This window comes from Opisthocomus hoazin, chromosome 2 (assembly GCF_030867145.1).
Source record: "Opisthocomus hoazin isolate bOpiHoa1 chromosome 2, bOpiHoa1.hap1, whole genome shotgun sequence".
Taxonomy (NCBI): domain Eukaryota; kingdom Metazoa; phylum Chordata; class Aves; order Opisthocomiformes; family Opisthocomidae; genus Opisthocomus; species Opisthocomus hoazin.
In genome coordinates this window covers 19,357,054-19,382,296 of record NC_134415.1, presented here as the reverse complement: position 1 = coordinate 19,382,296, position 25,243 = coordinate 19,357,054, and the positions used below count along the sequence as shown (strand labels likewise).

Here is a 25,243-nt window from a genome sequence, read left to right as displayed (position 1 = left end):
GCTCACCAGAACACACTCAAATGTACGCACATATAGCCTGTCAACAGCATGTACACACGTGTCCTCTAAGTCTGATGTAAGCGTACACAGCCAGAAGCCGTATCATTGTCCAGCCACCTCCTCTCACAAACCTCTGCACCGTACCAGGCAGCCCCGGCAACGCGCTCCTGGCAGCGCTAGCGCCCTGACGCACAGATCCCTGGCATTCCCTGCTTGCACTTTAGCACACCACCACTGACCAGCAGAGCATCCTTACAAACCTCAACTTGACCAAACTAAACTCCAACTCTCCCAGGCAATGGACTGCCTTCAAACACTCTGCAGTGTGTATTCAGCTCATGCTAACACAGCCCAGCTTCCCTTCCCTTAGATGGGTGCTCTTGCAGAATGGAAAAGACAGTAAGAACAGTTCAGGCTCCGAGCCCAAGGACAAAATGAGTTTTGAAGCAGGTCTTATAAACCCCTCTGGCCCTGTACCAGGTAAAGCATAAACAATGTCTCCCAGTCAACTGCAGGGGGAACAAATCTCCAAGGAAAGCAACTTCCTCCTGGCACAGCCTGAGAGGTTCAGCATCTCCCCTCCTCTGCTTTCCCTGCCAGGCCCACAAAAGCACTTTGAAGCAATAGCTTCTTTTTTCTTTAAAAAGGCTGTGTTCTCAGCCAGAAACAAACAAAGAAGCCCAAAGTATCTGAAACAAAAAAAAAAAAAAAATTGTTGGAAGAAATGCAAGTTGCTTTGAGCTACCAAACATGGCAGGAGTTGAAGGAAGCACTACAGCACAAAGTCATGGGGCGACTTCAGAGTATGGAAACAGCAAATGATTACTTCTCTGTTTTAACTGCTTTTCTCCGAAACCTCTGAAGACACATACACACACACGTATGTACACCTACTCCCTCTCCCCACACCTCTCTGTATATAATGTATGCATAGTCTGCTTGAACATTAGGAAAGTGCAGCAGAGTCACAGTAATCCACACTGACCAGCACCAGCTCTTCAGCAGAAGAAAATGGACTGTCAGCACCGCAGAGCGAGAAATGCATTTCCAGGTGCTATATTTCTTGCCTTGCCTTCTCCAGCATGCCAGTTACACAGAGAAGCTACAGAAAGACTTCAGCACACGCATTGCCACTGCTGCTTGAACACACAGAATGCCTAAAGCTCATTGCTCACAGGAGATGTGCTACCTGGAATCTGTTCCCACTTAAATTGTGGTTAACTGCTGTGAAAATTGAAAATAAGGCACAAATTAAGAGCAGTGACTAGAGCTACCAGCTAGAAGGAAGGCTTGCTCATCTCCTGTGAAGCCTGAAGTCCAGGGGCAGCCCGCGGGAGATGGCTGTTGTACCTAGTGATGCCTGCATCCCCTGTGTTCCTCCGGTGCACAGGGAAGGTGAGCGAGGGGGTACGCAGGGGTACGCAGGAACCCAGCCAGTTGGAGCCCATGAATGCCCGTAGGGTTTCCTAGACTTTCAGGGAGGCTGGGGGTTGAAAAGCAGAGGGTCCTTGCCTGGGGCTTTTGGATGCTACATGCATGGAAGTCTCCATTAGAGGGTGGTGTTGTCTGCAAATGTCCTGCACATGGCCTGTCACCCGACTACCAGCACCAGCTAGTTCTTGTCACACTGGCAGAGGGAATTTTGGCAGTGCGTCCCCACTGCCACTCAGAGAAGGAACAGTGTTGCTGTGCTGGAAAGACCCAGCAGCCTGGAAGCCTTCCAGAGACACTCATGAGTATAAGGTGTTGTGGCATAAGCAGCAGCGAGGAGGACAAATCCTGAGAACAGCTCGTCTGTGGTACCCTGTAACATGGCTTAGTGGGTCACAATCAAGTACTGTAAAGCAGTGAAAGATGAAAAGCAAAAATCTGTGAGCTAGATATACCAAAACAACTACAAAAGAGAAATCTGAAGTTCACTGAAGTAAACATTTTCCTCCTTTCTCTACCCCCTCTGGAAAAAAGCTGACTGAGCAGACTAAGTCAAGTCAGGAGATCCAGCCACTGCTGCCAACTCTGCCCATGATGTGGCTTAGGAAACTCACGCTCCCTCTGTGAGCCTTCCTTTCTCCATTTGTTACAGAACAGAAAATATTGCCCCACTAATCTGATATAGGAAACGGCAAAAAATCAGTTGTTCACATCTGTAGGGCACTACATTAATTCAACGCACTATTGTAAAGCGAGCCACGCTGTCTTCTCACTGCTTAAACTGCAACAGACCCCTCTGTTTTTATTACTTCTATTTCCCCGTAGCCATGGTTCTGCAGTCATGTGTGTTTTTTCAAAGCGCCGGTGCCGGGACGAGGGGCAGCGAGCTGCTGGAGACAGCCTCCCCAGCCCCGGCACGAAGCTCAGGCTCCTGCCTGCCTCGCTCGGGGCGTAAGAGGCAGCACGGCGCAGAGCGGGGTGCTCTGGACCCCAGCCCTCTCTTCTGCTCTCCGCTGCAGGATTCGTGTCACCCTGTACAAATCACTCGACTGCTCCATGGGCAGATTCCCTGCCAAACAGTACCTGCTCACGTGCACAACTGTGAAATCTGTAGCTAAGTCCTCATGCACGCAAAACACGGGCCAGAATTTTGTGACGTGCTGTGGTATCACGGAACAAGGGCTGAAGCTTGCCTGTTCTAGAAGTCATTTGGGGACAGATGACATGGGCAAAAGCAAGATGGAAAACTGTGTTTCAGCAGGTTTTCCACTGTAATACAGGATGGTATCTCTTTTTTTCATTAAAAAAATCATTTCCACACCATAAGGGCCCCCAAGCTCCATGATATAACAGGTCCACAAGCTCAGTGCCAGCTCTGCTTCCTCTGCCAAACTTTCCACTGAATTCATCCTCTTGCCAAAGCAAATCGTTTAGACAGTTGTTTATTTTAAAAAGCCGTTTTAGCAAGGAGACGGAAAGCGGGACAGCAGCACACACACTCTCTGCTGTTCTTGCCAACGAAATGTTAAACAGTGGCAGAAGAGCTCTGGAAATGGCAGGAATGGGGCTCTGTGAGGAGGAGTAAAAACAGCCATGATAAAAATTTCCTGCTGTCTGTACTGCCTGCTATTGTGGGAGGAGCATATGCACCAATGAATTATACCATGTAGCCGTGCAATGTGAAGTGTCTTCCCCAGAGAAGTGATCTTGAGTTTGCTGTTATGAAGACTCCAACCCTATACCGAGGCAGTTCAAATAAACGCCTGTTCTCTTTACGGGACAGATTGAGATCAGTCAATGGAAGGAGCCAGACCAATTTCAGGCAGGGCTGGGCCCAGATCTCCTTGCACCTAAATGGTCTTACAGGATTCTCCCAGGAGTTTGACAGTAATCCTGGCAGCCCCAAAATTGAGATACAGGTGCTGTAAACATTTCTAGTATGTTAGATGCAAACCTGTCCTGAAGCATCTGCGGTTCTAAGTTACTGTACAGCAGCTATGTAATTTATTTACCAAATGGCTGTTTCTGATAGCAGGCTGTGGTGCCCGCTCATGCCCGTTGTAACACACCTTGTCTTGACTTCCTCCATCTCCGTCCTGATCCGCTCCTTAGCCATTAGCCCCAGTGGCTGACAGAAAATACTGGTCCCCCAGCATGAATGACTGAAGTGCACAGCCTGTAAGTGGCACTTGGACTACAGCATGGCTGTGTGCTTCACAGCGTGCTGCTGTTAAAGACTATTTTCTTCAATGGATTTTGGCTTTCACTGCCTTGCTGTTCTGCTAAACAGTTACTAGATATGCTAAGCTTATTAAATGCACGTGCAGAGTCTGAACTCCTTTCGCCATGATGATAAACACTGTGTCTGAGAGGAGCTCTCATGAGAAAGACTGGGGATGGATATTTTCCTACTCGCCTCATCAGCCTTGCCCAGGCAGTGGCCTCCTTTGTGACTCTGTAGAGAGGTTTAAGTTTGACACTCATCATAGGAATGGCAATACCTGACTAAGCAGACTTTGTACTTCTGGGAAGATCCAAAACATTTTAAAAACAAGTTTGTTATAAACCAAACACATAGTAGAACAGTTATGAAGCAGTCTAGTGATCTAAATTCATACCTGTCAGCATTTAAGTATGTTGTAAACCTTCATATAGGGCAAATGTCACCTTTTTCAAGTAGGAAAATAAAATTCATATCATGGGAGGTCACTATTCCTCTGCCTGGACGTTTTCATTGCTTCCCCACAGCAAACACAGGGAAAAATTTTCACAAACAACATTCAATCCCATTTTGTTCTTTCTGATGTAAAAAAAACCAATTTTTCATCTGTTCAAATATGTAAAACTGGTGAAGGATTCCAGGGCAGAATTTAACTTTCTCCTGCCCCCACCTTCCAGTTTATGGGAAATGGCAGAAAACATTATCCCTTGATCTAATCTATATATTTCCTTATAAAGTGGTACTGAAAGTGAGAAAAACACAGAAAGAACAAGAACCAGCTGTGCTAGGGAGCCTGTTTAAAGAACCGGTCAAAGTTTTCAATCAGTTCTTAACCAAGCCATCTGTTTACTGTATGAAGATAAGTACAGTTACAAGGCTTCCTCTGAAAACATGGATGCCTGCATCTGACAGCCTGGCCCTTTAAATTTAAAAGCTCACTTCCTCCCCACGGCCACTAACTGTAAATGGTCCTGTTTAAGCAAAAAGGCAAAAAAAAGTACTGCATGTGATTGTGAAAAATATCCTCTACAGAGAAGGTCAGCACCACACTTTGATAATGGATTGTTTCCACAGCTTAAAGGAATACAGAAATTACTTTTGCTAATACTGAAGACATTTAAAAAAATAAAAAACTTCCCAGGTTTGCAAAGATAATTTGTATTGTTTTAAATCCCAGCTGAGGAAACATGGCTCTGATTAACTCATGCCAATCAATTAGCCACATCTATATTTAGAAGGATATCCAGCTCCAGCTGTTAAAACTAGGGCCTCATTATTATTAATAAATCTGTGAACCAGACCAATTCTTCCTGGGCTCATTAGGATATTTTTAAAAGTCCTCCCTCTCCCACTACCTTTTTTTCAATTTGCTTTGCTTTGAGAAATGAAAAAAAGAACAGGATAATCAGATGTCTTAGTTCCTCTCTTCCTTTAATTGGCTAGTTATAGTAGGTTTCCATGGTAAGAAAAAAACCTTGTGACTCAACAAACACAGAGAGCCCATTGAGGTTGGAAGATGTTATGGGCTTTGCAAAGCACATCTGGTTTGTTGAAAATTTCCAGCTTTCTTTTTCCTTTTCATTTTCTTTTTCTTTTTTTTTTTTGAAGAAAAAAGAGGAAAAAGAGGAAGAAGAGAAGGGAAAAATAATATGAGGCAAACATGAAATAGCTCAGCATTGGTAAGGACAGACAGTTCCCTTTTAGGAGTCCAAAAGCAGCTTTTTGCCAGTGGAAGAACCAAAGCCACCGGTTGAGCAGAAGTTGGAATGGGATGTGTTCAAACATAGTAAGGCTGTGTGAGGGGAAGGTAGAAAAACGTTTCCTAAGCATGTTATAGTCATTAAAATAAAACATCTCTTTATGTCAAGTGCTTTATGTTGGCTAAAAAAGCCTAAAAAAGCGTGCAACAACTTCCAGACATATTGGTCCGTCTGTAGGGAGATTCTCTGGTTATTCTTAAAGCAAAAGAATGGCATTTTTCCAGCAAATGTCCCATCAAGAAAAGCTGCAGTGCTGTGCTGGAAATGTACCACTTGGTGGTTTTTAACCCCTGACTGACCTTGCAAAGAATCTGTTTTGGGCTTCTGTCCTAGCGTGCCAAAAGAAAGAACCATCACCATCTATAACACCAAACCAAAAGTGAGCAGTCTAAGCCAAGGACAGAGTGAGTTCACTTCGACAAGTGTGTGCCTAAGTATAACAAATTTGAAAAATTTACCCAGTCATAGAACAGGAGTCCCCAAATCACACAAAATTTAGCTTTTCTCAGCAAATTTAGCAGAGGCATAAAATGTAAAATATTTTTTTTGTGATTATAAAGGCAGTGCGGTGTTTAACATTATTCTGTTGGAAGCTGTTTGAATCTTCTCAAGCAACATGACAACAATGAAAAAATTAGGCAAATTATTCTGCACAAAATATCCTTAGAACACTGCGAAGTGTGAGACTGCCCAGATTTGCCTTCAGAGTGCTGTAATAGCTGCTGCCCCACTGGCATTTGCCAGAGCAGCTAGCTCTAGCCGGCAGCCAGTAGCTCAAGGTGTGTGCGGCTTGCAAGTCAGTATTACCAACATTACCTCCAGCGCAAGGAAATGCTTTTGAATCACGTAACGACATTACTGCAGAGCGACTGGATGAGTGAGGAGTCTTACTGTTCAGACTGGATTTTGCCTGTCCTTCAAAATCTAAGGCCTACCAATCCAACGGCACAGGTTTCACTAATAACACAACAGGTCCCTTAAGGCTACAAGGACTGACACCAGCGGTGGAAACAATTCAATCCAAAAGAAATAATGCATTTGCTTCATAAAGCCAAGCACTTTTAACATGCCAGCCAACAAGGGCAGATTTGCCATTACATATCGTTTACTTTAGAACTTGCTCTTCTGTAAACATTTTCATATGCTTATGATCTTTTCATATAAATTCTTCCTCCTTCAGCTGAGAGACAGAGGGATTAGTGCCAGACTCCAATCATCAGCAAAGAACAAGCACCTCCTTAGTTCTACAAATCTAGTAATGGAGATGCAGACAGTGAAAGGATAAAACAATCACAGCAGCACCCGACGAGTAACATGCACATGGTGCTGGCTGCGTAAGAAGGATCCAAGAACGTCAGACAAACCATGCATGTTTGGGATTTCTATCCTGGCAATGAAATACAAGAAGTAACAGAGAAGCATAAGTGGAAAAGATCAGGTATTCAGGGTTACCAAAGTACCCAGAGGTGCATTTTTAAAGGAAAGAAATGAAGCACAAATGTCCTTCGCTAAGTGAGTGGAGTGGGATGAAGTCAGAAGCAGAAGGTAAAAACTATGAGGTCACTATCGCTAATCACCAAAGGACCTCTTTTTGAGAGATTGCTGAAAAGACAGTCCCTTCAACACCACGGCACACTGTGGTACCCTAGTACAGACATTGCCATCACAATTCTATGCCACACATGGATAATGTTAAGGAAGATTAGCAAGAAGTGAGCAAGAGTTTTGAACCTTCTTTTAATCCTAAAAAATATCCTAAATGGCTACAGACCAGATTAGAAAAAACAAGAAACTTCAGTCTAAACCACTTCCAGTGTCTATTATAGTTTTCACGACAGTCCCAGCATCTGAAATAGCTGCTTCCACTTTGATTCAGACTTTTGACTGAGCCAATGAAACCCTGAACATTTCAAAAGGTATTCTTACCTTGTCTCTAGCCTCGTTGAGAAGGTCTTCTAACTCTGAGAAGCTGAAACTGGCCACAGTGATGAAATCGCTCATGACGGGAACGAACCTGTCCCCCGATTCCCGCATGCGTCTCTTCTGATAATCCAGTTCCTGAAAGACAAGAAGAGATATAAGCAGGCAAGCATGCAAGATTCTTCACCGACAAGGAAGGGAGCAGGGAAGCCCATCTATTTCACTCCGTGCAGAGCATGCTCTGCTCCCACTCCTCATGCATTCATCCGGAGCTGTAACTCAGAAACCCCTTTCTCACTAAGTCAAAGGTTTTGCCATTTAAGCATGAGAGGGAAGGTTAAGGTGGGATAAAGGAAGGTCTTAGTTACGGTTCCCTTTGTCCTCAAACAACAAACACTCTCAAGAAAGCTATCAACATGTTGAATTTCTAAAGCAACTTTATAATTTAACTATCAAGCACATGAAATGCTGCAATTTTTTCTTCTGATGCAAACTGACAAATAATAGAGAACTTGAATTGTGCAACAAGTGAATTTGAATTTTTAATAGTGAGTTTCCCTCCATCTTCTCTTCCCATGGTTACTGAAAACACTGTATACTTGGGCAACTGCGTACATGTGTGAATGATCTATACAGTTCCTAGCTCTGGATCTCCCCTTTAGCTCTATCAAAAGCACTAGCTGGGCAGCAAAAAGGCATCAGAATTGGTTCTCTCACTGAAGAACAAGCAGACAGATGTCAGGTGCAACATTTGCTAGCACCCAGCTAACCAGTAAGCCTCAGCTTAGATGTCATAAGAGTCACAAAGTTATAAACTGGGGCTATTATGATAAGAAGATCTGTGAGGGAAAAAAAAAAGACATAAAACCATAGGAAATTAAGCTCTATTTGTCTGCTACCTACAGAAAGAAAAAAATATATTGTGAGATTAATTCTTTCTGGCTCAAGTGTTTCAGTTTTAAGCCAAGATTACCCATGCTATCTCCTCCCTTACTCTCTTCACCATGATTGTGGCATGACAAGAGCTGCAGAGCTCAGAGTTCTAGCAAGACTGGCAGTCTCCCATGCCTGTGCTTGGCTTATGTGCTGTTGACAGTCTCATGGGGACAAACAAGTCGTAATCTGGGCCTCATCTTTATTCTCAGCTGAATAATCAGTGGGAATGATAAAGTCTTACTTTCTCTGTAGGAAAAGCAGCATGAAACAGCAGGTCAAGTTGCAATCTGACCCTCTGTTCCCTTTGGAAAAAAAAAAAGAATGTGCTGGCTACTACTCCAGCTACATGCATGTTCGGTGCTCTGTGTTACTGGTCATCAAAACACTGGTTCACAGAGCCAAATGGGTAGGTTTATAAGCATCTATGCTGAGAAACTCCTTGGGATTTGCTCTACAGTACTGCTGAATGCAAAGAATTACTTTGGCCATCAACAATCTAAAATCAGATGTGATATATCTTCTGGTCTGACATGAGTTGGAAGGAGAATGTAACCACTATAAGGAAAGACCACAAGGCAGAAAAGGAGCAGGAAAAACAATGAGCAGATGGCCAGAGAAAAGTCCACATTAAAGAAGTGCTACTTCCCCTGCTTTATATTACATCCTCTTCTCCACTGGTTTTCCTAACACATCACAAGGGACGGTCCTGGGAGCACTACTCATTTACATCACTTTGCAATGAATTGTCTCTACGTTACAATCACTTTGAATTGGACCTTGAAAGTACAGGAAATGTCACTTCTAAGAATTATGCATATTTTTATTACACATATTTTTTCCAGCTTTCACTCTTTCTCATTCTAATTTTTAAGCTAATTTTAGCTGAAAGTTGCTCTACTCGCTCCTTCCCCACCCCAGCCCCAAGCAGGTGAATATAATAGTTCTGTCATCTTACTCACTGTTGAAAGCTATGGCATCTGGGACTGTTACTGGAGAGCAATGTTTTTCAAGGTAAAATTAAGATTAGGTGGTCTGCCCTAAGTTTGAAATTCAGTCCTTCCCTGCAGAATAATTCTTCCAAAACAAAAAAGCCACACAAGTAACCAAGACGACTATGTAATCAGCCCAAGATGACACCAGAGAATAAAAAACTCCTCTGTGTCTTCCAGAAATGGTCTATACTACACATAACATCACAACAGCAGAAGCTAGCATTGCCCCAGTGGGCTGGGCTTCTGGTTCTCTAGAGAGATGAAATGATTCAGCCATGGCAGTGGTTTCTTAAGCGGTGGTTATGATCTCCTTGCTGTGTGAGAGAAGGGCTCTGCTGACAGAATTCACGTCCTGATTTGGAGAAGACCAAGAACTACTTAGCTGTCCTGCTGGGAGCATCCCACACAAAGGCAACAGCTGCATGCATGTCTTGAAAACGAATATGTCTTGTGCTTACAAAGACGCTGCAAGTCCAGGAAGGCAAAGGGTTAGTAGTACCTTTAAGAACATCTGACTGTGAAACTATTTTTAGCTTTCTATTCTTAAGGGGCCTTGAAGAAACTTCTCAGTCACTGGAGCCAAGGCTGTGGTGAGAACACACTGGAATGGAATCAAGAATCACACCTTCCCCTCCTCCCCTTCCACCTGACAGTGGTCTTCTATTGTTGCTATAGTGCTGCATTTGACACGCCAGAAAACCACAAACTGAGCAAGCAGACTGGGAGGTGCTGGCAGCCCCAGATGAAAAAATACCATGGAAGGGAACAAGACTGAGGAGGGAAGATGGTGATGGAATGGGAAGAAGAGGTTTCCCATGGAACCCATGTATGGGAAAGAGAAGAAAAATTGGCTGTAAAGGCAAAACGACAAATAACCCAATCACAGAAAGAAAAACAGAAGCAGGTACTCACATTTCAATGGGAGGAATTGGCTGTCCCAGCCAAAACTTGGCCTCTCTTCACATCATGAACTCTATGTCAGCCTTCCCTTTACAGGTGCCTTTAATTCCCAAAAGACTGCACTCCATGTAGGCAGCAGTATGTGTTCTCATTGCTGCGTTCTCCCTTACTCCAACAATCCAGAAATAAGGTTTTAAAACTTTGTGTTTTCATGGGAGGATCATTGGCTAATTACATGCTGAACTGCTGGAGATAGTCAGACAGCCTGGCAGCCGCTGACAGAACAAAAAACCCTTCCTCTACTCCCACAGCCAAATAAAACTCAGGCCAGGTGAAAGGCAAATGAAGTCATCACTGTCTGTCTCATAGTGGATGAGCAAGACTGGAGGGTCCTTGTAGATGGGTAATACTTGCACAAAAAACATCCAATGCAATTCCCAGTAACTGGTCCTCTGCCAGCAGTCCCAGTGCAGAACGCTCCCCATCTGGAATGCTCCATTAGTGTTAAACTAATTTGAGTTTAAAAAGACAGGTGAAAGATCCTGAAGACAGAGGGACACTGAAAAATGTGGCTAATAAAACCCTGTTTCAAAGGGCAAAGAAAACCTAAATATGGCAGGGACCTTCTCAGGTTGTGAAGATCTCTGCCTTGTCTCTCAGTAACACCCTTGCCTTACTTTATCCAACAGGCAAGAGATGCCAGCAACTATCTGAATGTAGGATTGTGTTCCTGTACTTGCAGAAAGAGACAATGACGTGCTTAGGGTCAGAATATGTTTATTTGTGCAGATGATGGGGGACGTTAAGACACGGAGAGAGGAGGGTGACTTCAGCCTTTAATCTTTACATTTTCAGCTGCTGTGCAAACACTGACTTGCCGTTCCTCACGTAAGCCCTTGTGAGAGGTAGGTATTTGTAGCTGCTGTTTCACAGAGAGGAGGCAAATGCAGGGGGTTGTTCAAAGCCACACACATACATCAATGGCATAAGCGAGAGGCAAACATGAGAGTTCTTACCTCCTGCTACCGAACAGTGTCCTGCTCAGTGCTTTCCTGCCTCAGGAAGGCTGGAGTCTTTCCCCAGGAACAAACCCAATGCATTAACTAAAGGAGGCTTCCAGTAGGGGAACCACAGCTGACACACGAACTTGTCACCCCAGGGAGCATTTAGGCCCATCCCTCATCTTTAACTCCAATAATTCAGTACACACAACTGCATCAATGCACCATTTGTACTGTTCTCTGTTGAGATGGAAGGCTCTGCACTACCTAAGTATAAATTGAACACAGGCAACCTAAGTCCATCTTAAGAACCTTTCATTAATAGCAGGAAAAAACCACCGTTTTTGCTTTGCTTGTCAGCTCAGCTCCCTCGTCTTTTACATAGTCTATCTTTTCCTTTGTCTTTCCAAGGAGTACCTAGGATAGGTTAGGGTTACATATAACAGTCCACTATCTGTTTACGACTACTCCAAGAGCTATGTGAAACACTTGCTCAGTAGCCAGCCATCCCTCAGTAAGAAACAGCAAGAATTTTATTTCTTCTTTCAGTCCATGCCATTTGCCAAACTGTCCTTTTACTTTCCAGGCTGAGATCAAACAAGCTTTCATTAGGCTTAAGTATGCTCAAATCATCAGCAGGAGCTCCACATGAGAAGCTTTTATTTGTTTTTTCTTGGTTAATGCATTCTGGAACGGAATGGAAAGCAACAGAAGAAGAAAGCCCACTTTCTCTTATCGCAGAATATATAGTGCCCCGATTCTGAGTGACATATTTGAAGTATGGTGCTTTGGAAACCTTCAGATACTTACAGCTTCAACAGCTTTCAATCCGGTCTTTATGTTGTTGACTTCCTTCTCCAGCTCTACCAGGCTGCACAGGAGACAGACACAGAGCAGATAAAACAAAAAGAGCAGTGTTACACAGGAATACAGGAACTATGCAGCAGGACTGACCATTGGCCCATCAAGTCTGGTATCCGGCCTCTGGCACCAGCCACGCCAGATGATTAGAAATGAGTGGAAGGGGGTCTATTAATGGTCTGTGCTGCTTTTTGTGTGAGATGTAAGATGAGGCAGACCCTGCTTGCCTGTGGTCACACTGAAGACTGGGATTTTCCTGGGAAGAAGCGAGGGGTTGCCCTCTGAACATCTGCCCTGTGAGCTAAGCCTGACCCTCCAGCAAGAAGTGTATGCCACATGGCGAACTTGCAATAATCAGCTGGCACACAAGCAAGGACCCCAGCTTTAGCACACACATTACTGAAGTCTCAGATTATCTCTATGCATGATTCTTGAACCACTTAACTACTAAATCCCATTAGCAGTACATTTACATGTGATTTTTGTCTTCCTCACAGTCCAAACATTGTTTTTCCATCTGCATTTCTACCATATGGTAGTCTTTGCAAGCTTACATTGTAATTGAGCATGTAACTCTACTGTTAATGTTAATACATGCTTCCCCAGACACAAGCGTTGCACTGAATTTCTGCTCATCATATACAAACAAGAGCGTTTTTCTATGACTTCTATGAAAAAAATGACTTTTCATTTCCAGGTAACCATTTAGTAGCTATTTGTAAGTCAGCAGGCATCTCCCCCGAGTATTTGGTGGTAGTGGTTTACATCTCAAAAACACCACTAAAGCCTTAATAAATGTCTTTAAGTGCAAACCTACATCTATTTCTTACTTGTCTTTCCTTAGCTTGAGTAGTTTCCTATACAAAGAATCATGGCTGGGCAAATAATATGCAAAGGTATTTTTGAGCAGTGCTTTGGAAAGAAAAAATGACAGCATTTTTGGGGATGGCTTATGTATTCATTTTCCAGAAACACCTACAGAAATGGAAAAAAACCAGCATTGAAATTTGTGCAGAAAGTATGATGCTTTCCACATTTCTGTGCACAACTGATTTGTGCAAAACTTTGAATGATCTTCCTGAAAAGGGCTTAATATAGCCTCTGTGTCTAATTGACTCTGCCTTAGAAACAAACCTTGAATTATCAAAAAAAAACCAGCATGTGACTTCGATGAACAACCATAGAATATGGTAAGTGAATTAAAAACAACCACCAGTCAGTCTAGTTACAATGTCTGATTCAGAAATAGCATAGATATAGGCATATCCAAGTAAAGCTGACAATTTTGTAATTCATGAATGTTTTTGGACCAAAATTCTCTGTTAATGTACATCTGAATAACATCAAGGATGTGAGCAAAGGCATTTCAGCTGTAAGGCTGGCCATGAGTTTAGAAGACAGCAATAAAAAGCCTGATGATCATTAACTTAACAGAAATCACTAGGAACTCCAGCTCTGGGAACAAGCAATAACACTGGACTTACTTGACTTTTGCTGCTTCTGGAAGATGCTGCAACTCAGACTGAATATCTAGGATATCTGGATAATTCTTTTCAAAAATCATAATTAAGTAGTGCAACAGTGTAATGTTCCTAAAAAAAAAAAAAAAAAAAAAAGTGAGAAATGAGAAGGAAGATGGTGGTGAGAAGGAAAAGGATGGTGGGAGGATTGTGACAAATCAGTGAAAAATATTTGGGTAGGAAATGTGCTTGAATGAACACAACAAACAATATATCAGCAGTTAGCAGCTCTGTTTTTGAAAGAAAAGTATCACAGACAGAAATGAATTAGCCCTTTATGAGCCATCCTTCTTACAACCTCAAGCAATATACTGTGCCTTCATTTATTCTGGAAGCACCAGCCTGCTCCCATCCATCTGTGTAGACGGTGTAACAGAAAAGAAAACTGTGTAGCACAGTATGGTATTTGTCCCCAGATACTTCGGAGAATAAACAACTAAAAATACTAAAGTGACATTAGCTTGTAAGGTAGAAGTGAGTTGTTCTCAGAGGCAACATGGAAAAAACCTAAGAGTTAACTAAGAAGAGGAAAAGGTTCTTGAATATTGAAGAAGCTGCAAAGAAAACTCCTACAGTAAAGAAACTTATGAGTCGTGGTCAGGCACACTACTACTAATGCAATAGCAGCTCCAGTAGGAGTGGATAGAAATGAGATGTATGAGAGATGCAGGAGAAGGTTTAAGGAAATTTGTAAAGTAAATGACGAATTTTGCATCAGTGGATTTTGCATGTAGAGAGAACAGCCAGCCATAACAGCGACTTGAGGTGGGTGTTCTGACAGGCAAGAGCAGATGGCCACTGCTTCACACAGACTAGAGCCTGGGAGCTGGGAACCAGTGAGAATCTGCACAGGATGTTTAATATACAGAAAATCAAGCCAAGCTACATTAAGGCAAAAAAAATGCTACACAATTGTTCGCCTTGGAATACGGAAAGGGCATTGTATTAGCCAAAACAGAACTCTGTTAGTTCAAACTGTATTAGGTAGGGACGAATTTCCTATGGCTTCTTACTGCCATTATTCATTCTGTCACAGCCTGAGGTCATTTCTGCACAGCTATGGTCTCAGCAGGTCTCACAAGTCAAGGAAGGTGAGAGTTAGTAAGCACCAGTATAGGAGATTTCCAGGGAAAAGCCTTAGTGCTGCAGCAGCCCAAAAGGGGTATTCTATCTCCAGTCACAGCTGGATTAACTTCCAGAACACATATGGGGATGTGGGGCAAAACATGGGCCAGCACTATAAAGACCTGCAGCCCATGTCCACAGATAATAAGCTTCACCTTCCCAAAACCAGCTATTTTCATTAACTGCTCTAGATACAACTAGGCTCAGTCTCCCTGAGCTATGCTTTGTCGTTCTCCTACTAGTGTAGGTAGAGAGCCAGTTTATGACAGTCCTGCATCAGAAACATATGCCATATTTCACAGGAGACATAAAACTGTGGTCAGAGTTTTTTGTGTTCTCTTTTTTGCAAAACCTTGGCCATAAAATTTTGGTACAAAGGGCAAATTCCATAGAAATCCTCCTCCCCCCCCCCCAACTTATTTCAGTTATTTGTGAAATACTACATTTTGTCATCTTTGCATAGTGTTGCAGAAACACAATCCAACAACAGATGTGCATTATCCAAAGAAACAGCAGAATTTGAGTGCTGTGTTAATAGCTGGTCTTAACTGCTGCAGGATCCTTCAGAGTGAATAGCACTACTTAAATGCCAAAAAAGACATTATTTCAAATAATATCAATAACAAACAAAATCCACTTTCATTACTATAAGAGATGCAGCAGAACAGCAACTAACTTCTTTATGGCCTTCTAGCCTACCTGTCTATGCTGGATTTGGTGTCTGCAATTTTGTTCAGGCTGGAGACTTTGAAACCATAAGCACTTCCCCTTTGGCCCTTGTTCATATAATTCCCAAAGGCCAGAACCACCTCCAGGAGCTGCCTCAAACGCTTGCTTCGGATGAGTTCTTTGGATGCCAGAAGAATGGCTTGAAGAGAGGGAAAAAAAAAAAAAAAAGAACAGATTATTGCACAGTGGCTGTTTTTAACATGCTTGGGCCCATAATTTGAAGTATCCTAAAATGCCCACCTGCCTGTTGCCCAGCAAATGCTGCAACACAGTCTGTGCGTGTACTGTCCCTCCCACGCCCACATGCCCAGAGCCAGGACAACTGGAAGGAAGATGCACTACATCTTGCCATTAGGGTGCTCCTCTGAACCCAGGAGCAAGGCTGTTCTCCTGGACCTCACACTCTAAACCCGTACCCAGCGAGAACAGGGGGAAGGCTTGAGCTCAGCTGAAAAACCAGAGCAGAATACACTCACCTCTTCTCTGCGATAACAATGGATGTGGCACAGAAGCCATACCCCCCCACCCCCTTGTAAGTTACACATTCCCAGAATACCACCACCCTGAGGCACCTGTTCTAACTGCCCACAGAGAGGGAAGGTGCAAGGACTTGAGAGTGGAGAAGGGAAGGCTGACCTGCATGGAAAGGCTATGAAAGCTTTCGGCAGCTCAGCACAGCCTGGTAGCACGCTGTCACATCTGTCAGGTCATATTTACAGTGTAGCAATCATGAAACTGACTTTATGAAGTCAATGTGTGCAAGAATAGTGTCAGACAGAATTCGCTTCTTAGGACACGCCTTGGATTCGCTGGCTCAACAACCATAGCACGCACGTAACAGCACCTCCTTCGAAGACAAGCCTCTCTTGACCTTCCCTGCCCCTCTACCCAACCCTTTGCAAAGGCTTTAACCATACCTTCCACTTTTGGTTTGGCTTCTGCCAGTCTCTCTGGAAATTTCTTCTTAAAGAATAGTGCTTGCAGCCGCTGCTGATAGTGGTCAATCCTGCATGAAGGGTAGAGGAAAGCCAACACTGAACTGGAAATCTATTTTGAAGCCCAGGGCCAGTATGCTGCCTACATAATCTAAGGGTTGGCTGTTGAGTCCCACAAGGCCTATGTATGCAATTACAGACGTAGTTCAAACATTTAACACTATGTAATCAACTTTGTTATGAAAATGGAGGACCTCGAGGCATGTTTTGATCGCAACTGAAAAGAAGCTGGAAGAATTCCCGTTACTCTCAACATATGAGAGTCACGGGAGATGCCAGCTGCATCTCAATTAGCAGAACAAGATGTTGATCCTGATCAAGGGTGTAGCAAAGTTGCAACAGGAAAGAAAGTCAGAGGATGAGGAGATGGGATAGCTGAATGGAAAAAAGGATCTATATGAAATCCTGACCCCTGGCTACACTACATCTCATAGTTGGATCTGAATTCCTTTTTGTGTGAACAAGTTCAGGCAAAGGAGGCAGATTTCTGCTTGTCATCAGGAGACTGGTGTCCAAATGACGGCACGGAGAGTGTTTATCGTCAATAAAAAGTTTGTGTAATGAACGGAAACATTTGTAACATTTGTGGGCTTCTGGCAAATGCAGGGTATAATGCTGGCCCACAATGTCTTGCACATTCCCCCTCAGTGCCAGATGATCCATTTTCAATAACAATTACAGCTCCTTCCAAGAAGCTCTCCGTGCACTTTCCCATAATGTATCAAACAGACCTGCTCATTTCAAAGAGGAAACGATCCGCCCGGGCCATGCGCTCAATTTCGTGTTTATGCTCCTCCAACAGGTCGGTATCGCTCTTTTCAGGAACGAACTTCAGCAGCTACAGAGACAGACACAAACCAAACACTGAGATGAGAGATCCAGGGAAAAGGAGAGAGGGACAGAGGGGCACAAACAAACCCCGATGGAGAGAGAGAGGGCCCTCGGATTTCTCTGCTACCATGGAGAAGCATTACGTTGACTCAGCCATGTGACCGTAACTTCAAAAAAGTGCAGCTGTGGCTACAAAACTGACCTTTTTTAAACCTTTGCTTGCTGTTCTGTCTTTATCCCTCACTGACCCCATTAGATTAATTTTTAATTCTACAGGGAATTTCCCATTACTAAATCCTAAAGGCCAAGAGCTACTGCAACTTACCCCAGGGGAAGTACAGAGAGAACTCTGATTCCCACAGCATTACTTAGAGTTTAGACTGGTGTAAACAAGAGCAGGATGTGTCCCACTCAGTGTGAAGTACCCGGCATGCCTATCCTAGAGTACACACAAAGCCTCATCTATCTCTCTCTTGGGTCTGCCCTACTCTGCTGAAACAATAAACAATAACCAAGTGACTGGATATGTGTCTGACACTGGCTGCTATTCATATGCCGACCTTAAAAGCTCATACTTTGACAGATTTTTGACATAACTGGTGGTAGTTGTGCTCTAGTCTGATTATAAATATTGCCATGCACACAGCCTCAGCGCACACCCACAAAAACTGCTCACAAGTCATGTCAAGCACTTTGCTCTTTACCACTTTTTCGTATTTTATCCCAGTCCCCAAAAACGTGATATTCAAAGGTTTGGAGCATCAGAAGCTTGCAGTGAATTCTAGAGCAGCTGTGAGCATTCAGATAACATGCAAGTAGGCTATGCATTTCCAAAATGGAAAAACTTTTTGTACACGATTAAATACTATGACTGCACGCAAAGAAGGAATCACATTTGTCAGGCGGTTCAGGATTGTAACATTTTGCGTACTGCTAAGGAACTTTACCATACGCATCCTTGGTCAAAGCATCATCTTTCACCCTCTATAAATGGGGGAAACTGGGAAGTGGCAGTTTAATTGTTGTGTTTTTTCCCCTTACAAGCTATGCAGTGAACAAACTGCAGGGAGTAGAGGTCCCTGCTCCCTTTTTAATCGTTCTAGTTAGAATGTGAGATTTCTTCTAGTCTCAGCTCTAACCGTTGACCTACATGGCCTGGTTCATGGCATTTCCCAATGGAAAAGCTGCAGGTAGAGAAGGGAGATAAAGAAAAAGAAAAGAAAAAATAAAAGAAGAAGAACAACAAAAAAAATAATCAGCAGTATAAAAAGGAGCTGGGGAAAATGACGGGAAGTCACAGGTGAGAAGAGAGGATGTGACAGGAGACCTCATACCGACTGTAATCATACATGTTTTGCATCAAGAAGAGAAAACTGTTATGAAATCAACCTGATACAAATAGAGTTACACGAGGGAGGTGTATCTGACAACACTGTGAAAAATACTCCCATCTGCAGCTCCACTGACATGATATGGCCAAATTCAGATCTGCAGACATGCCAGCAGAGGCAGTACATATATCCAGTGAAGGACTTAAGAGTAAGATATATCTGACTGTAATCTTTCTCACCTGCTCAAGCATGTCTTTCGCTAGGTCTTCTTGTTCATCCATCTTCAAGATTGCTTGTCTGATTTCTTCATTAGACAGCTTCAGCCTTTCAACAGTATCAACATTGTACCATTAGTGCAAAGCTTAAGCGACTCTAACAAACCAGAAAGTAGGAAGCCTGAAAAGCTGCACTAAAAGGCACAGAAGAACCATGGGAAGCTCTGCTCTGAAGCTGCTAGAGTATTCAGTAAGATGAATGAATCGGTTCCAAAGGCAGTGATTTTATAGATCATATATTTTTATCCTCTACAGCTTATTAAACGTACACTAAAAATTAGATTATGATTAAGAACAATCAGGTCCTCATAGATGAAAAGTGCTTCCAACTTCTCCCATAACAGATACCTCCCTCATCAAATTATTTTCCTGTAGTAAAACTCCTCAAATCCATGTGATTTGTAAGTGACTGTGAGCCCAGGTAACATCCCAGCTTGTGAATATTAAAGCATCTCCTAGAGTAACAAGTAATGGGACTGATCTTTCTCTTACAGATCGGAGAACAGGGTTTCCTGCAAGAAGACTGGTTGGACTAGGTACATTCACTCTGTCAGCAGTCACAGCTGAAGAAGGAATTGACAGCATCTATGTATCCATTTTTCATATTCAATATGAAACAAGCTCTGAAAACAAGAGCTTCTTAATATTATCTAAGGTAATTACACTCTCCTTCCCACCTACTCCTGTCCATCTGTGTGCAATGAGTAGGGGTCATCAGTTACAACAAAACACAGAATCAATTAAAAAAACTCTCAAGGTCTCCACTTGAAACCCAGGGCAGACCAGGAGTTGTAAAAATTTGTGATTATTGAAAAGTTGCTTGATAGATTATATGAAATGAATTTGGTGTTTCTCAGTGCAGTTATCAACAAAGAAATGTGGAAGTGACAAATTCTACCCCACCATCCCTAACCCATGACACCCTCATCAGTCATTTCAGGAGAGTAGGCAAGGACAAAATGAACCATAAAGGAAAGGCTAGCCACAAGAAAAATCTCAATTTTGGAATTGAAACAGGAAAGTGTGAAAAGAAGTATTTGAGGAGTGAAGTCTGCAGTCTCCATGGGCCTTCTACAACCAATATAACTAATTAACAGCAGAAAGAGAAAATGCAAATATAAATGAGAGACAGGATGATGCATGAGACAGAATGTTTTTGTCTTTGGTGCTAAGAAATTCCATGTTGAAATTTCACATTGCTATTGCCATTTGGATAGAATCATATTTTTGGAAGTAGGCAAAAGCAAGAGAAAGAGCTTTATTTTTACAGACAGGAAATATTACTAAATCTCAGAAACTTAAAACATTTTAATATTGCCCAGTATAACCAACAGCTGGAAACTAAAATATGAATCAGCAGACATTCAAAAGCTTTTAAATATTACACCTCCGAGCTGGTCATTGTGTCTGCTTTTGACAAGGAGGGCAAACTGATACCAGCTAAGTAAGATAAAGGTACTGAATTTCCAGACAAGCTACATAACTGTGTCACACTTTGATGAGATACAAGGACTAGAAGCTTTACAATGAAAAGGCTGGAACCTTTTTACTTTAGGTGACCGGTTTGACTCAGGATCAAACCAACAAACCTCAGTACACGGGGTTCTGCATAAAGCTCTACAGTCTCAAACAGAAAACTGAAGGATTTCTTCTGGCTTTATTAATGACGAATTGTAAAGTCCATGGTTGTGTGACCCTGAACTGATCAAACACTGTGTCCACATGAGGGCTGAGTAGCACGTTTGGTGGGTGTGGGCCTGGCTCCTAGCAGACACATATAAAGACAATTTGGTGCCTGCAGCCTTTGAAGTGCTACATTTGTTGATTATTTTCCTTTAGAGAGCACCTTTAGATTTTCCAGAATCTGGAGTCTGAAGATTAGCTGTGCCTTGTAACACAGGCATAAAACCTGTCAGAAGGGACGCAATAAGCAAACCCATGAACACCAGGGTGAGGGATTTTTTGTTACTACTTTCACCGAGGATCAAAAGAATGAGGGCAAGTTTCATGTTTTTTCCATGCAAATGGCTCGAGCAATTACTACAGTGACCACCCCGTTACACAGTGCAAGTGCTTCTGTGTGTGTTTCGAGATGCAGTAAACGGGACCTAATAGACAGTTTTGAGTTACATCAACACAACAGAAGGTGTAGCGCCTGTTGTTGCTGATCCTGCTGTTCCATGAGGGAGCCCAAGGATTTCAGACCCTAAGCTCCTCTGTTTGCTGCCATTCATCAGCACTAAATACACTTCAAACATCTTCTGTTCAAAAATAATTGAAAGCCCCAAGGACACACAGTTACACAAACACTTTGAATTCTTGGATGATTCTGTACCCTGCCATCAGCAGAAAAACATCTGGCTGGAATGGTTTAGCCCACAGTAGAGAAGCAGAAAGCTTGCCAGCCCCCTGCCAAGAAGCAGTTTAACTTAGTCACTCACAGGCATCTAACGCGGTCACAGTGCCTGCAGGTGTGCATCCTAGATTACTACCAATCAAATTACAAGTACAGAAGGATTTATGGCAAAACAATCTTACTCTTCCAAAGAGGGCTTGTTCCTCTCCCAGCGCAGGACGCGTTTCAAGAGCTGTAGGCATCAACAGCACAAAACAGGAATCTTCCCACTTACAAACTGGCTGAATAACCGGCCAAAGAATTGTTAATCAAGTGATTCTTGTATTTTCAAAACTCATGCCCAGCCATGTAGTAGATCTTAAAGATGGCCAGCAGTAATGTGAAACAGATGTGCTGCTTTTAAACAGAAACAGGTGAACTGATTAAAGAGCAACCTAAAGCAGATGCGTAAAATCTTTCCATTCAGTTCTGAATAGAGGCATCCCTCAGAGCCTAAAACTCATACGGGACAGACAGCAAATTAAAGTGGAATTATGGCCCAAAAATTTACACTACAGAAATTACATTTCAGTATCTATTGGAAAGTCTGCAATGGCTTTCTTACAAGCTGTGCAGATGCAGACACTCTTCCTCCAGCTGCTGGAGACAACTCCATTTGGAACGGCATGCAATTCGAGCCGTGTTCCCTCTGCCTTACACTTCACCAAGTCACAGATTCTGGCATCAGAACTCAGAAAGTATATGTGACAAGAAGAAAACACAGTGCCCCTTTCCTCAGCTGTAGCACACTCATTCATGTCGCAGATATTGACCGTTTTTGTGCAACAGCAGCCTGACACTGGTCAGATGAAGAAAGAAAAGGATCTTTACTGAGAATACTCTGTCTTCCCTCACCAGTACATCTGGTGGCAGCATATGGAAGTCCAACTGCTTGAGTCATCTTCAAGCAATGTTAAAGCTCAACAACTACCAAATAACTTCTGATATGGTACTTAGCCTGCCTCCCTCCATCCCCTCCGGCTTCATAAATAATCTCTATTGACTCTGCAGAGTAATTCATAACTAATCTCCCCAGGACACCTCGGCTGATTTAACACCAGCTTCACTCGCAGACATCAAGTGGTTTATTGTTTCGTCCTCTTGGAGAAAGCTGGCAGACTGACTCTGAACATGCCTGGGAGACATGTTGCAGTTTTACATCAACTTCCCTTTACAGACATTCAGCGCTTGCTCATTTTTCCTCCTTAAATATACCCATTGATTTAACTCATAGTAACCTCCCCCCTTCATTCCTCCCTCCCATGGATCAAAGCAGAATACTTGTCGCTCATTAACCGTCTCCCCTCCAGGGGAAAAAAATTACTTACTTCATGGGCTTGCTCCTTAGATCTTGCTTAGCTTTTGAGAAAGAAGCTTGCTTGCCCACTACCACAGAACCTGCAGTTCCGTTGCTGCTACATTAAGCGCCCATACCACAGGGATCACAATCCCACTCTTTCTTTTACCTTGGAGAAGGGGACTGATTATCACGTATCAAGGCCATTTTCTTCTTCAAACTGAACCACAATGCTTCCAAAATATGCCAGCAGTAGTAGCTGTGACAGTGAGAAGCACTGACTGATACTTAGCTATATCTGAGGCCAGTTTGTAAAGATCACCCAAATCTTGTCTTTTACTGACTGCAGACTTCTCCATCTCCACAACTCACTTCACACAGGCTACCAAACTTTGTGACTGGGACATGACTTCTCTAATTCCTGAGCGCTCCTAAGGGCCTGTACAACCGCCACACTGCAGGCTGTTAAATATCTGTGTTTTGGGAATACTCATTGTCACTGCCCCATAAAGGTAGGAAAAGGAGATGTTTCCCTGCTCTCAGAAGAAGCGTTCAGGAGCCAGGCTGGTCTAAGTGTGCATTCACGCAGAAGACAGAAAGATGCAGCCACTCTTTTCACATCCTCTTATCTCAGCTGCAACTTATCAGTGAAGAAGACTGTGCCTTAACCTTTTGGGGACAACAGTTGGGCTATTTTACAAGGTAAATCTTACACCATTGTATCAACATGTGGGGAAAAAAAATCTACCAGTGCCTTTTCAGCGCTTCCCTGTGAAAGTATTCTGCCAAGTGCATAAATAAACAGGCTTTTCTATTCTTTGGTTCCTTCAGCGAATACTCTCCATGCATCCAAATACTCTTCGTTTCCTACCAAGAAGGATCTGGGGATGGCCATGTTTCTGAGCCAAGCAGAGCAAAGCAGGGCCAAACTTGGGAATGCCCAAATTACAGTGTGCTGTTGATGAGGCAGTGGTTCATCTTTTATCACAACCCTGCCTACTGGTTCCTAGTGGTGATCTAAGACAGGATGGCACCGACTGATGTGCTCAGTTTGACCTTGGGGTTTATCATACTCAGAATAGCAGGTAAAACCATTTATTGTGGACCTTAAAAACAGAAAATGTCTCCAGGAACCCAGGAGGCACTGTTTATTGCCTAGTATTTTTGAAGACAGCACAAGGAGGAACTGAACTTCTGAGTCTAATGAGCTGTATCAAGATCTGATCCGAAATCCAGAATATCATACTGCTTGGAACCTACCTTGAGATAAGGCTGAACACTGCATTGTCACATGGCAGAAAGGCACACAGGGACTGGGGGCACAGCAGAGGCAGTACACAGAGCCTGATGTTAGCTGAATAGCTTGTCCTTTTAATGTCTGAACTGAAAAGGTTCAGAAGAAGCACTGAGGAGGCACAGCTATGTGAAAAAAATACTTGGTCTCTTTAGTGTTCTGGTTGGAAATGCTGCAGAAGTCCCTTTTCTTCTCCCCAATTGACAGATATTTGAATCGACAATCTTGAAAGCCACAAACATTTGGGGAAGCTGCCTGCTAGTATCTATCTACTCTCACATTCACATGTAAAACTATTTTTGTGTAGTCAGATTCTGCCTTCTGTTACTACTGGTTTTATGATATTTTGCTAGCACTCCTACTGTTTCCAGCCTCTTCAGAGGCTTGCTGCTGACTAGCTGGGCCACAGGAATAACAAACACATCTCAGAAGAACACTGACATAATGATTTTTCTGGAATTTATGCAAAATAACTTGCACAAAAAAGTTCCATATGTATATGTTCAGCTGCCTTCTGAGCAACATGTCTCATAGAACTGGACTTCTGCTGAGCATTTCACAGAGCAAGACAGTAAGAGATACATGTCTTAGGCATGTTTTGCAAGGACCATTTAATGTTCTGCAAGAACATTTAAAGATATGGTACAAAAAAACCCACTAGAGCAGTGAAAATACTACCCGCTACTAAAGTAATGGAGGCAGAGAGAAGCCATATTAGTGAGAGAGGTCAGAGGAATTTCCAGCTGCTAGGTGAAAGCAGCGAAACACAGGGATCTGGGATGACTCTTCCAGACCACACAAGTCTGACAGTAAATCTCCAGCCTTGTGGAAACTGAAGACATCAGGAAATTCATGAGGGATAGCAGATTTCCAGTGTGACAGAAATAACTGCATGTTGGAAACACCATTAAGAAAGCCAGATTTGAAGCTAGTGGGCGCCTGGACTCACCACAGACAGATGGTTCCATGTCCTGGTTGAATTACGGCCTACTGGAAATACTGTGAGATAAACTGCTCTTGTGCCTAGTCAAACCTTTACAGTTGGCCTACGGGGCAGAGCTTCATTTTGGATCCATCAGACTCCATTAAACAGGGACAACTACATCCTTCCACTGCAGGAAAACTGAAAGATGCTGCTATCAAGTAGTTGAAATAGAGCTTTTTTTACAAAATAGAGATGAGAAGGGAGAGGAAGGCTTACAAATCTGTTAACTGTCAGCAAAAATCAGCTAGTAATTCAATTTTCATCTCTTTTCAATCTACCATGCTGCAGTCTCTCTGCAAAAGAAAGCAAGAGACATCTATTTCTCACTCTAGCTAGGTTTTGGCTTGTTGGACCATATGAAATATGAGCTCTGCTTGACCCCTTCTAACACAGTGTTAGTAAAACAAAAACATTTGAGTAGTGGAGAGAAAGAAAACCCAACCC

General features: G+C 42.9%; 1 protein-coding gene across 9 annotated transcripts in view; it reads right to left on the bottom strand.

Annotated features, from left to right (window-relative positions):
• The window catches only part of DAAM2 (dishevelled associated activator of morphogenesis 2), a 221,097-nt gene that overhangs the window by 9,195 nt on the left and 186,659 nt on the right, over window positions 1–25,243 (bottom strand). For all 9 annotated transcript variants that reach the window (XM_075412807.1, XM_075412816.1, XM_075412808.1 and 6 more), the window contains 7 exons: window positions 18,793–18,877; window positions 17,123–17,229; window positions 16,314–16,402; window positions 15,367–15,535; window positions 13,507–13,614; window positions 11,972–12,032; window positions 7,339–7,470 (listed from right to left, as the gene is read on the bottom strand). In XM_075412807.1, the coding sequence (XP_075268922.1) occupies window positions 7,339–7,470; window positions 11,972–12,032; window positions 13,507–13,614; window positions 15,367–15,535; window positions 16,314–16,402; window positions 17,123–17,229; window positions 18,793–18,877 (751 nt within the window). The remainder of the gene's footprint in view (window positions 1–7,338; window positions 7,471–11,971; window positions 12,033–13,506; window positions 13,615–15,366; window positions 15,536–16,313; window positions 16,403–17,122; window positions 17,230–18,792; window positions 18,878–25,243) is intronic.